This window comes from Bison bison, unplaced genomic scaffold, assembly GCF_000754665.1.
Source record: "Bison bison bison isolate TAMUID 2011002044 unplaced genomic scaffold, Bison_UMD1.0 scf7180017864297, whole genome shotgun sequence".
Taxonomy (NCBI): domain Eukaryota; kingdom Metazoa; phylum Chordata; class Mammalia; order Artiodactyla; family Bovidae; genus Bison; species Bison bison.
In genome coordinates this window covers 6,968,335-6,980,444 of record NW_011494869.1, presented here as the reverse complement: position 1 = coordinate 6,980,444, position 12,110 = coordinate 6,968,335, and the positions used below count along the sequence as shown (strand labels likewise).

The 12,110-nt window shown below is 58.1% G+C and overlaps 1 protein-coding gene and 1 long non-coding RNA gene across 2 annotated transcripts in view; one reads left to right on the top strand and one right to left on the bottom strand.

The window, feature by feature from the left end:
• LOC104996695 overlaps nucleotides 1–7,360 on the top strand; it is a 10,643-nt gene extending 3,283 nt beyond the window's left edge. The window contains exon 3 of the long non-coding RNA XR_826233.1: nucleotides 1,384–7,360. This is a non-coding gene — a long non-coding RNA (uncharacterized LOC104996695). The remainder of the gene's footprint in view (nucleotides 1–1,383) is intronic.
• ATP6V0D1 (ATPase, H+ transporting, lysosomal 38kDa, V0 subunit d1) overlaps nucleotides 1–12,110 on the bottom strand; it is a 40,766-nt gene that overhangs the window by 6,957 nt on the left and 21,699 nt on the right. Inside the window, exon 2 of the mRNA XM_010851037.1 lies at nucleotides 7,369–7,540. Coding sequence (XP_010849339.1) covers nucleotides 7,369–7,540 — 172 coding nt within the window. The remainder of the gene's footprint in view (nucleotides 1–7,368; nucleotides 7,541–12,110) is intronic.

Below are 12,110 nucleotides of genomic sequence, written 5' to 3'. Positions count from 1 at the left end.
AGCAGGATACAAGCAAGAGCAGCACAGTCACTCTGGCTGCTGTGGGGAGATGGGGGTGGGGCGGCAGGGGGAGATGGCCAGAGGAGGGGAAGGTTGAGGAGTTGGGTAGGAAGAGGTGTGTCTAGGGAAAATCAGAGACAGTGGGAGGCCCCCTCTAGAGTAAGGCCACAGGTCAGGCCGAGACGGACAGGTAGACAGCTGTCCTATGCAGCCCACTGCGAGAACAGGGCGCTGCTTCCTCCTTTAGGGCTTGAGGCCAGTGCGAGTCATCCACCCAGGATGGCCTGGAGGGGACCCAGAGACCTGGAAGGAGCTGGGGCTCAGGTCAGTGCCCTCCGGCCCAGAAGGCCGGCTCTGGACAGCGCACGGGCAGCAGATGGGGCTGGAGAGCTGGGGCCTCCCGGTTCAGACTTGGCAAAGGGCTCTGCCTCTGCCCGTTAAGACAAGGCCACAAAGGGGCTGTGGCCCAGAGCTCTATGTAGTCACCTGCGTGAGGAATGGGGTGAAGAGGGACGGAGGGCCCCAGTCGGGCTGCAGGAGCCACAACACTCCTACGGCTTGTTACCAGTGATGAGCTCGGGGCATGAGGAGGGACTGCTCCAAGGCCAGAGAGAGGCTCCCACTGAAGGGTGGGAGCTGGCCTAGCGGCTGCTGCCCTGAACACTGAGCACAGACCCCACCTAGCTGTCAGGTGGGCCACCAGCTGTCCCGTGACAGTACCTTGGGCACCCAGTGTTGAGACTGTCCAAGGTAGGAAGTGCCCCCAACTCCAAGGGAAGAAAAGCAGGAAGGTGGTGGCCTAGGCCTCAGCTCAGGGCTAGCTACTGGGGGAGCTCCCACAGGGCCTGCCAGGAAGGCGGCAGGAGGAGAAAACCACAGTTCCTGTCCCGACCTGACCCCCACCCCCCTGCTTGCTACACACTCCCCTAGCTCCCACCCAGCCCAGCGCCCTGCTATGACCTCTGCTCTCCTGGGCTTGGGGCCAGGCAGCTGCCCTCTCTCCGCCCCAACCCGGCTGGGTCAGCTGCAGAATGTGTGCTGAGAAGAGACAGGCCTGCCCCCTCAAACCGAGGGCGGCAGACAGAGGCTATTCGCGGCCACGAGGCCCAAACGGCCAGCCTTTTGTCCCTGACCTGACCCAGCTGGCAGCATGGAGGGACTTCGAAGAGAACCCGCTAGGTAGGGTTCTGTGCTGTGGTCTCCAGTCCCAGCCCGCACTGTCCCCTACCCTGCACAGCACAGCTATCCTGCCCCTGCTGCCTCGCATGCACCCCAGGACCCACAACATTCCACTTGTGACCCATCCAGCCCCACTGATGTTCCCTAAGAGAGCCACGGAAACCCCACGCCGAACCTGAAGATGCTCTTTCATGCTCTCACCAGGTTTTGGACAGGCAGGCGGGGAACACCGTACCTCTTCAAGCTGTACTATCCAACCGATCCCACACCACCAGCATCAGCAGCCCCACTGGCAGAGGATGTAAGGTGCAGAGACTGCAGGCCCCAGGCCCTGTCACCCCACGAAGCAGACGAGCACGATGTCCCTTGGCCAGTGTCTACATACCTCTACCCATGTCCAGGTCTGCATGCCCTGACTCTACACTCCCCATCTTACCATGTCTTCTTAGAGGACTCTCCACAAGTCAGTTTCCTTTCTCTAAACCTCCCCACTCCTTGTACCACAGGGTATTCATGTATGTTGAGCATGAGACTGGCATCAGAGCCCTCCTGACCTGGCTCGGAGGTGAGCCCTGTGGGAAGACTCCACTGTCTGGCTTTGCGGCCGTCCCTCCAGTGATGTGGAACAGGCCAGCTATGATTCACCGACAGCAGATGTGGGGGCTGGTGATAGCCCACCGCCGGCTGCCCGCAGACTCTAGAAGTCTGCTAGAAGTCCTGGCTGGGCACCAAGGGAAATGCTAAGCCAAGTAAAGCCCCCTACTTCCTTCCAAGGCCCCCCTTCTATCTAGGTTAGGCCAGCCTTGGATGACCCTGCTCCAGGCCCAGCAGCTCCCTCCCCCAGGTCAATGACAAAGTTGCTATGGCAGCAGCCCCTGCTTCTCTCCCCTGCCCAATGAGAGCCAGGATCTCCTTTTCTGGGATGAAAGGAGGCAGGGCAAGGCAGAGATGCTGCTGGCCCAGCTGTCTGCTCTTCCCCCAAGGTGAAGGCTTTCAGCAGGCAGGGAAATCCTCCTCCTTGTCGTAGTCTGGCTTCAGCAGCTGCCTCCCTGCCCCCAGAAAGTCACTCCCCCAGCCCTCCCCTTACTCGGCCTTAATAGGAGTGAGTGAGGTTCCAGCTGGTCAGCGTCTCCCTCCAGAGAAAGACAGCTGGGGAGTGGACAGGCGTCTGCCCGCCAGGCCAAAGAGGCCCTCTTGGGGTGGGAGTGGGGCAGTCTGTATTCTTCTGCCCAGAGGCCTTCCTTCACCCTGTGCCTTCAAAGAGTCAGCTTGGGCTGACAGAAGTCTTGGGATGGAGTTCAGAAAGCCACTTCCTCCAAGAAGTCTTCAGAGCCCCCAGCCAAGCCCTGTCCCTCTGCTGTGCCCTCTGGCGCCACCTGCTGGAGCATGATGGCTTACTCCCACGGTCTCATCACCTTGGCCCTGGGGGCCAGGTCTGAGGCTGGTGAGGAGGCCACGATGACTACACACCCCAGCCAGCTCAGCCAGTTGGCCTATCTACAGCTCCGAACGGAGGCTGCTAGTAATCATACTTGTGCTCAATCACACCTGGGTCCTATCAAGCCCTGCCCCAGTGGAAAGTGAAGAGATATCAAGCTATGGCTTCAGGCTTGGAAAGAAGACAGGCCTTACCTGTCAGGCCTCAGTTTCCCCTCTGCAATCAGGATGACTGACATACAGCCCCCAGCAGAGTTGGTGAGACCCTGACCCTCACCTTATTAAAATCCTGCCCTCTCCCGAGGTCCATTTGGGTCCTCCCACTCAACCTGAGCCTTCTGGGCATCACAGAGCACTTGCACCCTTTCCATCAGGCCCAGAAGAACAGTATCATCACTAGCTGTTGCTCAGGGCAGGAGTGAGGCCTAGGCCAGCACCCCAGCCTACAGAGACCCTGCCGTCAACTCAGAGGTGGTAGCTGTGGACAGTGAAGGCTGGGGGGCCAGAAATGGGAAGCCTAAGGATACCTGATGCCTGCTGTGACCCAGCAGAGCCCAAGGCTTGAGCAATGTGACCTGGGGAGAGTGGCACGTGTGCTCACAGGCACACTGGGCATTTGAGGTCACAGTTCTGAGACAAAACTTCTTTCCAGCTGCCCACACCTGGCTGGTGACACTGAAGCCCCTGGCACACCAGAATATGAGACCTCTCCTCCCCAAGATGGTGCGGGTCACCTAGGCTCTGCCAGTGGGTGCCCTGGGCTGTAGGCAGGTGCTACCCACTGGGGATGGTCCCCTCTAGGGAGGCTCAGTTATCTAAGGTCAGAGAACTTTGAGGCCACCTGCAACTCCCCAGACACCAAACTCACTCCTCCCACAAGCCCCTCTCCTAGCTCCCCTTCTGGGGCCTACTCTCCTCTGGGAAGCCATCATCAGATGGCCCAGATTAAGGTCCCCTCCAAAGCTAAGAAGCCCTAATAGAGGCTCTGTCCCATGTCAGACATGCAAGTGAATGGCTGGGCCTGGAAGGAGCTGTTAGTGCAGTATCACATGTTTTCACCATGAAATTGAGCTGAATCATCTCAAAACCACACGACTGGTGATGGCATACTTCAGTGGGATGTCTCTCACTCAGGGCCTTTCCACTGAACATGAGGCAGCTGCCCTCACTCTGGCCATCCACTCTCTGAACGGCCTCTCGAACCCCATCTGCCCCTGGAGTCCTCTCAATGAGAAAGCCTCCTGTGACCCCTGGTTCCATCTGTGGCAACTGCCCACAAGCATCCCCAGAAGCTATCTGCACCACCACGGGCACCCATCCCATTGTACCCATATATCTCCCTCCCTCCTGGCACTGGCCCAGAGCTCACACTGGTCATGTGTGCTGGCTGAAGGCTGGCTGGGGTCTACAAAAGCACTGGATACTGTCTCTTCTCATGGGAGGACAGAGGAAGCCTTGCCCAGCTTCTGCCTGAACATCCTAAGTGACAAGGAACTCACCTGCAGGAGCCTGCCCACCATCCTGGGGCAGCTCCAAAGGCAACTAAGAGACTCTGAAAGCTGGAGCGAAGATTAACCTCTGTGCAGGTCCCAACCTCCGCCCTAGCTGGGCCGGCTTTGTCTGTGGACAGCAGTGGCATTGCTCCTGCAAGCCTCTACACCCATGATGGGGTATCTAGCTGATGCTCCCTTTTCTGGACATGTCTAGGGTATCTCTCTCCCAGAAGGTAACAGAGCCAGGGGATTCAGGCTCTAGCTGCTCGGGATGTGTATGGTTCCCTCAGCCTTCCCCCAATTCTTCTTTCAAATGCCCTTCGCCTCAGCCAAACAGCCATCTCCTCAGGGAAGCCAGTGGTGAGTCCTCAGGGTGGGGGAAGGTCCCCTGGACGGGAAGGCTTCTCTATCGAAGGCTTCACCCCTTTCTGCAACACTCCTTACTCCTGGTGTGACTCAGGGTGGAGGAGGTTAAGAAGGTGGAAAGGAGGAGGAAGAGGAGGTGGAGGAGCAGCCAGGGAGGCAGGAGTTAAATCAAAGAGACAAAAAAAAAAAAAAATCAAAGAGACACCGCGAGAGGAAGGAGACTGCTGGAAGGAGATAAGGCGGATGTGGCTCCTAATTAAGCCTGGAGACCTTGGCCACATGAAGGTCAGCGGTGATCTTAGCCAGGGCCTTGTGGTGGAATGATAGGATGGCTGGAAGCAGGCTTGAGGCTCAGGATGGAGGAGGTGAGAGAACAGAGAGTGAATGTAAAAATTTAGGCTACACGAGATGGGATTTTAATGGTGTGAGAGATCTGAGCTTGTTTTAGATGCTGTTGGGAAGAATTTGGAAGTGAAGAGGTAGGCCGTCTACCCAGAGAGAAGGCTGGAGGCAGGAGACAGATGGTGTTTAAGATGGGGAGGTGGTCGCCCCACCTTGAGGGAAGCTTGGGGAGCTACAGGGTGCTGAGTGGGGAGAGCAAGCAGCCAGCTGGGCAGGGATAGGCCAGGCCAGCTGAACTGGTGAGCGTGCCTGTCTGGCAGCAGGGAAAATCCACCAACACTGGCTTCCCCGGCTCCACTCCCGGCAGCGGAGGTGGGGGCGGTTGCCTGCAGGCTGGAGGCTGCTGGGCTTCCTCCAGGGCTGGGGAGCTGCCAGCTGGGCGGGACCATGAGCTGGGCAGCCAAGAGAGCTGCGGATGTTGGCAGAAGAGCGCTCGAATGATGGATCAGGGAACCTCAGCTGGGGAGCGAGGACAACCAAGACAGAAGGGGTGGCGGGGAAGGAAGCGAGGTCCAGACCCTGCTGAGTCCGGAACCCATGTCCCACAAGGGACTGAGAGTGGGCTGGAGGGCCCGAAGGCCATGGGTAGAGAGGGGGTGCCTGACTCAGCGGTTTCAGGGGTGGAGCGGTTCCAGGTGGTGACATGGTCTTGGGCAGCCATCGCGGGGGTGGCTGAAATGGAGACCAGAGGAGTGGGTCACTGGAGATGACGAGGTCATGGAGCAAGCAGCCACAGGCTCAGAGGGGCTGACACGTGGCTGCTGAGTCCTTCCTGGGAAAGAGCAGGAGTGAGGGGATGGGACACTGTGAGCCACAATCACCTATGGATGGAAGGGGTGGGGAAGTGACCGTCCGCCCCAGGACAGCGCTTGGCCGCTTTAAGCATGCTTGGTGCCTGCAGCCAACCTCCAGCAAAGAGCTGGCAGCCGTGAGGCCTCAGTCATGCTCAGAGTCGTCTCCAGTTTCATGGCCTGGCAGGCTGAGATCAAGTCTCTGAGGGCACCAAGATAGGCCAGGCGGCACAGGCAGGGGGCCAAGCCGGCAGCAAGATGGATGACATCTGCCCTCCGACCGCTGGCAGGAGGTCAGCCTCCTCTGGCCGGCCTAGCTGGCAAGGCCAGAACTTCACCAGGAAGCTGAGGGAGCCCTGTGCAAACAAGGCGATGGCTGGGCTCTGGTAATAAACGCACTGCTTCCTGGTATGTCCTTCGGCCCTGGCCTTGGGGTGAAGGCCACACAGGCCCAGGCTAGGGGTTGATTGACAGACAGGCACTGCAATATAAGCCCCAATGCAGCAGCATGAGATCCACCCCTTCTCTGGCCTCCTGCCCAGTAGGACCATGTTGGCTGTACACTGACAGAGGCAAGGGCAGTGTGATCACAGACCCAGCCAGGACAGCAGGGCGGCCCCCAGGAAGGAGGCTGGAGGCTAGGAGAGAGTCTGAGCCCTTCGGGTGTCCCAGGCTGTGACCCCTACCCCAGGACAAGGCCCTTTCGGCTACAGACCCTACTTGAACAATCTCGAGTAAACGGCTGCTCCTGGCTGGGGGTGGGCAGCAGGCTTCCAGCCCTGTTCCTGCATGTGTAGGTGTGGCAGGCATGCAGATCCACGGGTCTGGGGGCACCACCATCAGGGAATGGTTAAAGCTAGACAGTACACAAGAGAGTACCTGAAAGGCTTCCCACAACACAAGCGTACACTCCAATGATGAGGAGTGCGCTCCTGGACGCCAGCCACCCATGCCTCTGTCCACCACCTGCACTGGGCAACCACCTGGCACGGGCCATCTCTTTGTCCACCAGGCCCTGGCTCCTGGGCCATCCTGGCAGAGGGGCCTCTCTACCTCCCTGTTCCCACAGGCGTGCCTGGCAAGCAGAGGCTGCCTCATCCACGTGCCTCCCTAGCCTGGAGGACCCAGGGTCCTTTCTTGTCAGCTTCTCCAGGAGCTTCGTGGATGTAAGCCTGCACCCAAGGGTTAGAGCACAGGAAATCTTGGCAGCCAGGAGACATCATGACAGGGGCCTGGGCGAGAACTCAGAAAGGCGGCCAGGTGCTCAGCACCCTCCCCACCCTGCCCCCTGCTCCGTGAAACCCAGGGCCATGGGCAGAGACAACAGAGGAGCCACAGCCCAAACAGGGTCATAGGGCCTTAATGGTCCTTCCTCAAAACCTGACTCTTCAGAGCTCTGCCCGTTCCCTGACCCCATCCTGGGGGGTGGGAGGTGGGACCTGTGAATGTTCAAGGTGAATGACAAAAAGGCCTCCTGTCACCCCTTGTCTCCATGACACCAGGGGTACAGGGAAAGCAGCTTCACCCAGCACGACCACATGGGACACTTGTGCCACCTGACTACCAGACAGCAGGAAGTGGCTGGTGACCCATTTTATAGGTGATGGCCTGGGCCCAGGGCTATTGAACGACCAGCCTGGCCACTCAACCTGGGAGGACCCTGCAGGCAAAGGAGGAAAGGCACTATAGAGAATGCTCACGTAATGAAGTCCAGGAAGCTGGCGAGCGGCTCATACGCATGGTTCCTCATGTGACGGAACTCCACCACCATCTTCTCCTTGAGCCGGTCATCAATGACGGACACTGTCAGTGGCGAAGCCTCATTGGCCAGGAAGTTGCCATAGTCAGTGCTCTGCAGGTGCAGCTTCAGGTCTGAAACCCAAGGGTGGAGGGTGAGAGCTGGCCATGCTGAGCCTCCCCAGGATCCTAAGTCCTCGTCCCCACCCCAACTCTGGGCCCCAGCCCCTCCCCTGCTGTTGTGTCCTGCTGCTACCCTGAGCTCCCATCCCCACCTCCGCCTCCCTGTTGGCTCAGAGCCTACTCCAGGGCAGTCAGGCCAAGGCCCTGAGATGCTCCAGACCCTTGGGCCCTGAGCCAGTACAATGGGGCCCAGAGTCGAAGCACAAGTGGAAGCATTGTTTCTCCAAACGACAAGAAGGCCTGGGAAACCCCAACCCAAGATGCCATTCACAACCTGCAGCCTTTGAGGCTCTCCTGCCTGGTGGGCTCCAGGGGACCTAATTTAGTCCTAAATTAGGGGACCTAATTTAGAAGAATGAGACACGGGCCCTATCCTCCAAAGTCCCAGAGAAGCAAGCCAACATACCCTGTGGCAGAAATGATGCATATGAAATTAAGGACATGCCCCATGCCGCGGGTAAAGTCGAGAGGGAACCAAGGCAGGGCAGAGGATAAGGGAGCACTCCAGGCTGGGCCAGGTAAAACGCAGACAGGAAAATGCAAAGGAAGCAGCTGCAGGATGGCATGAGCAAGGAGTGGCCTAGAGGGCAAATGAGGGGTGTGAGCAGGAGGCGAGCTGGGAAGACAGACTGGCCGTGCCCGAGAGCAGCTGGAGGCAGGTAGCCAAGCCCACAGCTCTCCTGAGCTCTTCTGAACAGAGGTGAGGGAACAGGCACAGAGGTGAGAAGACAGAGCAGAAGGGCCCTGGGGAAGCAGACAGGTGAGTCCCGGGGGATTGTGGCAACAACCAGTCTCCCAGCTTCTGCTCGTGCCTCCCACACCTCAGTCTCTTCTCCATCCCACAGCCAGAGTGCTCTTACAACACCAGGCAGAACCCCCCACCGCATCTGCACACCCTGACCTCAGGGTCTCTCCCTGTCCCCCTGCTAGAAAGTGATGAGCTCTCCTCCAATGCCCCTCTCCAGAAGCCACTCCTGCAGCCCTACCACTCTATTCTTTCACTTGGAATGTTTTCTTTGTTATCACCACTTTTCTTTGTTATCACATCCCATCCGGCATGGGGCACACAAACCACGATCGCAGGAAGTCTGGGTCACTGCAGTATCCTAGAGCCAAGAACCGAGGCTATTCTGGTGCATTTTCCTGTTCAGTAAATTACTGTGGAACAAACGGAAGACTGGGAAGAGCACTGGTGAAGACAGCAGGAGGGTTTGCTCCTGAACTCGCATATGCAGGACACTGCGGTGGCCACGGCAGCACCAAGGACAGTGGCTGTGTGGGCACGTGCAGGCGAGTGTGGATTAAGGCTCGGCAGCAGAGGCTGGCTTCTGCACGCCTTCTGTCCGCTGAGGAGGCTGCCCAGAGGGATAAGAGGAAGGGCTGCACCTGGGAACACTTCCACAAGTGCCCCGGCCATGGGTCCGGGGGCCTATAGGGCCGTGCTATCCTGGGACGCTGAGAGAGGAGGGGCAAGTGGGACACATCATCACTCCACAGACTGAGGGGACCCCTCGGTGCCCCTCCTCCTGCACCCCATCGGGAGAAGAATGCTCCCGGCCCGCAGTCAGGTGTATCAGAGAAGAGATGGAAGAATGCCTCTGAGGGAGGTGTGGAGGGAAGGAGGGAGCGGTGCTCGCCACTGTGGTGGACTCGACACCTGCGTCTCTCGGTGGCCCCTGGGTGGCACGCAGCACTCTGTTCCTTTGCGGTTCCTGGGCGTGCAGTGAGGCCAGCAGGGAGCCTTCCTCTGCTGCTTTTACCACTGCTCTACTATTCACACCTTTTTCCCATGCCACCCAGAAGAGGGACAGAAATGCAGACAAGTCAGGGCAGGGAGAAGCCATCAGTCCCTGCTCTGCCCCAAGGACCCCACACCCCTCCGTCCTCACCCCAGGCCATCTGCCTTGGCTCCACTCTTCCTGCTCCTCACTAGTCTGGCCAAGGCCCACCTATGCCTGAAAAAGGCACGGGTGAGAAGATGCTTCGCTCAGTAACACTCAACTTGTTGAGCATTAAACATCTGACTGTTACAGAAAAACTCTTAACTGAGGGGTTTCACTGTATTAGCAAAAGCCTGTATTTCTATCTCTAGTAATAGGTTTTATATGCTACATTTCAATATGATTGGCTCTGGATAAGTGCAGAACTTTTTTTTTAAAGAAACACGGTTTACTTGCACAAAATTGGTTGGTTTTAAGAGCCTGTTAATGCTTGCAAAGTGGTTTTGGTTGTTGTGAAACAAATGGTGAGTATGAACTGGTCCCTCTGAAATGAACTCTACTTATCAAGTCATATGTCACATGCCCTGCTTTTATATACTTTTATCTATCAGTAAATACTGTGATACTTGAAAAAACCAGCAGGCAGGGATTTCTGGCCCAAACACAGCAGGTGTTCCAATCCCCACTTGGGGAAGCCACAGCGTGGACAGCGGCTGGAAGCCCAGTCCGGCATATGGTGTTCTGGGTCAGACGGTCTGGCACGGCAGCTGGCGGCTCAAACCTGTCCATTTATCCATGTTTATCCATCCAGCCACCACAGCCAGCAAAGTCCTTCTCGGGCGGTGAGCCTCCTGCCTCTCCAGGTCCCAGCCGCGACTTGGAAGTCAGACCAGATGCACAGGGCACTGTTCTCTGGGACATTGAGTTTGGGTGCTGCACCCCAGCCCAGTCTCCTGATTCCTACCCTCCACAGCACCCAGGGACTAGGCCTCCCACCCACACCCACCCTGCCCCCGGCATCCCTGCTGCTGGAAGGCTTCCCCACGTGCTGCGCTGCCCCTCCACAAGAGCCACGCAAGGTCTCTAGTAGCCTGAAACCTCTCTGCTCCAGCCTCACCTCTTCAGGGCTGCTCTGCCTCGGCAGGCCCACTCCACAGCTCCCCCACCAAGCACCCTCTCCTCTCCAGCTCCCACCAACTCCATTTAATGACTGGCACTGATCAGGTGGGAGGCAGTACCCCAACCCAAAGTGGGAAACAAGACCCTGCCTGGAAACGGATGGGGCCCTGCTGAGTACTCAGCCCCAGGCCAGTAGCAACCTGTGTGCTGGATCTCCCAGCCATGCCCATTTATTTCACTGTTTCGGAAAAAGGCAATCAGAGGGAACATGACAGGTGTCCAGAATCCCACAGTCAAGTATAGTGGGGCAGGGGACTGGGATCAGGCCTGCTGGGTTCTCTCCACCCTCAACTCCAGTCTCCATTCCTCCCCCAACCCTTACATTTTTTACCCTTCTACCATGGCCCTTGGCCCAGATGGGCCTTTCGGATATGGACCTAGCTGCTCAGGCAGACCTTCGTTCCAGAAGAGCTGGGAGCCCCCAACCCTTACATTTTTGACCCTTCTGCAACCCACTCCAGTACTCTTGCCTGGAAAATTCCATGGACGGAGCAGCCTGGTAAGCTACAGTCCATGGAATCACAAAGAGTCACACACGACTGAGAAACTTCACTTCCCATTGGGAAGTGGCCCACGATGGGCCTTTCGGATATGGACCCAGTCACTCAGGCAGACTCTTGTTCCAGAAGAGCTGGCAGGTGAGAGGAGCCAGGGCACGCCCCTGCAGAACCTCGGAGGCCACCTGGACACTCACTGCCCACCTGACAGAGGCCCTGCACTGGCATGACTCAAGAACAATCCCTCTGACATCACCTGTGGTGCTGGTCGTTCCCAGAGAAGACAGTACATGTAAGAGGGCCAAGCTGACGGGTGGGTTCTCCTCTGCACGTCCCCCGCCCCTGGGGCTTCCCATGGTCGTTAAAGCAAACATCCTTGTGCCTTGGCTGCTGCGTTCTGCTGACACTGCATCTAGGGACTTGGCTGCTGGAAAGCAGACGGCCGGGTGGTTTCTGCTGGCTTTTGTCAGATGAGAGCAAACCCGGGAGATTCTACTGAGACTGCTGCCCAAGGCCTGAGGAATCTTCCTTACCAGGAAACTCATGTTTAAAAGCCCCCAGTGACGCTGTCAAAGGGCCACTCCAGACCACTTCCCCTGGCCAAGCCCCACTTTTCCCTGTGACCCAGGGTGAGGGGACAGCCCACCAGCCAAGGTGGCGACTTGGAGGCTGGCAGGCTAGCTGATCTTTCGGCTTGGACCACACAGGGCTCTTGAACCAGCTCTGACCCTGCTGGAGAAAGCTGGCACCCAGGCCTAGTGGCTGGCAGCCCCAAGCCCTTTACTCAGTCCTCAGGGCTGAGACAAGCCCATTAGAAACCATCCCCCTCAGCCCTCCAGCTTCCTGCTTTCTCTGAGGGATGTGGAGGAGGTGTGACCGGGGGGTGGGATCAGAGCACAGGAGGAGAGGCCTGGAACTTGTTAAGAGCTCCATGGGAGACTCGGCCACCCAGCCCTGGCCCGGCCCCCGAGGGCAGACAAGGACGCCAGGGGCTCTGGGAAGGCTGGGGCTAACTCTGCTCTGCGCCCTGAGCTCCACAGCCCCTGAGAGGTGACAGGCCCTGAGAGCCCCAGACATGCCTGGGCTGAGGCTGGAGCAGTGTTCTGGTTAGCACAGACTCGGGGG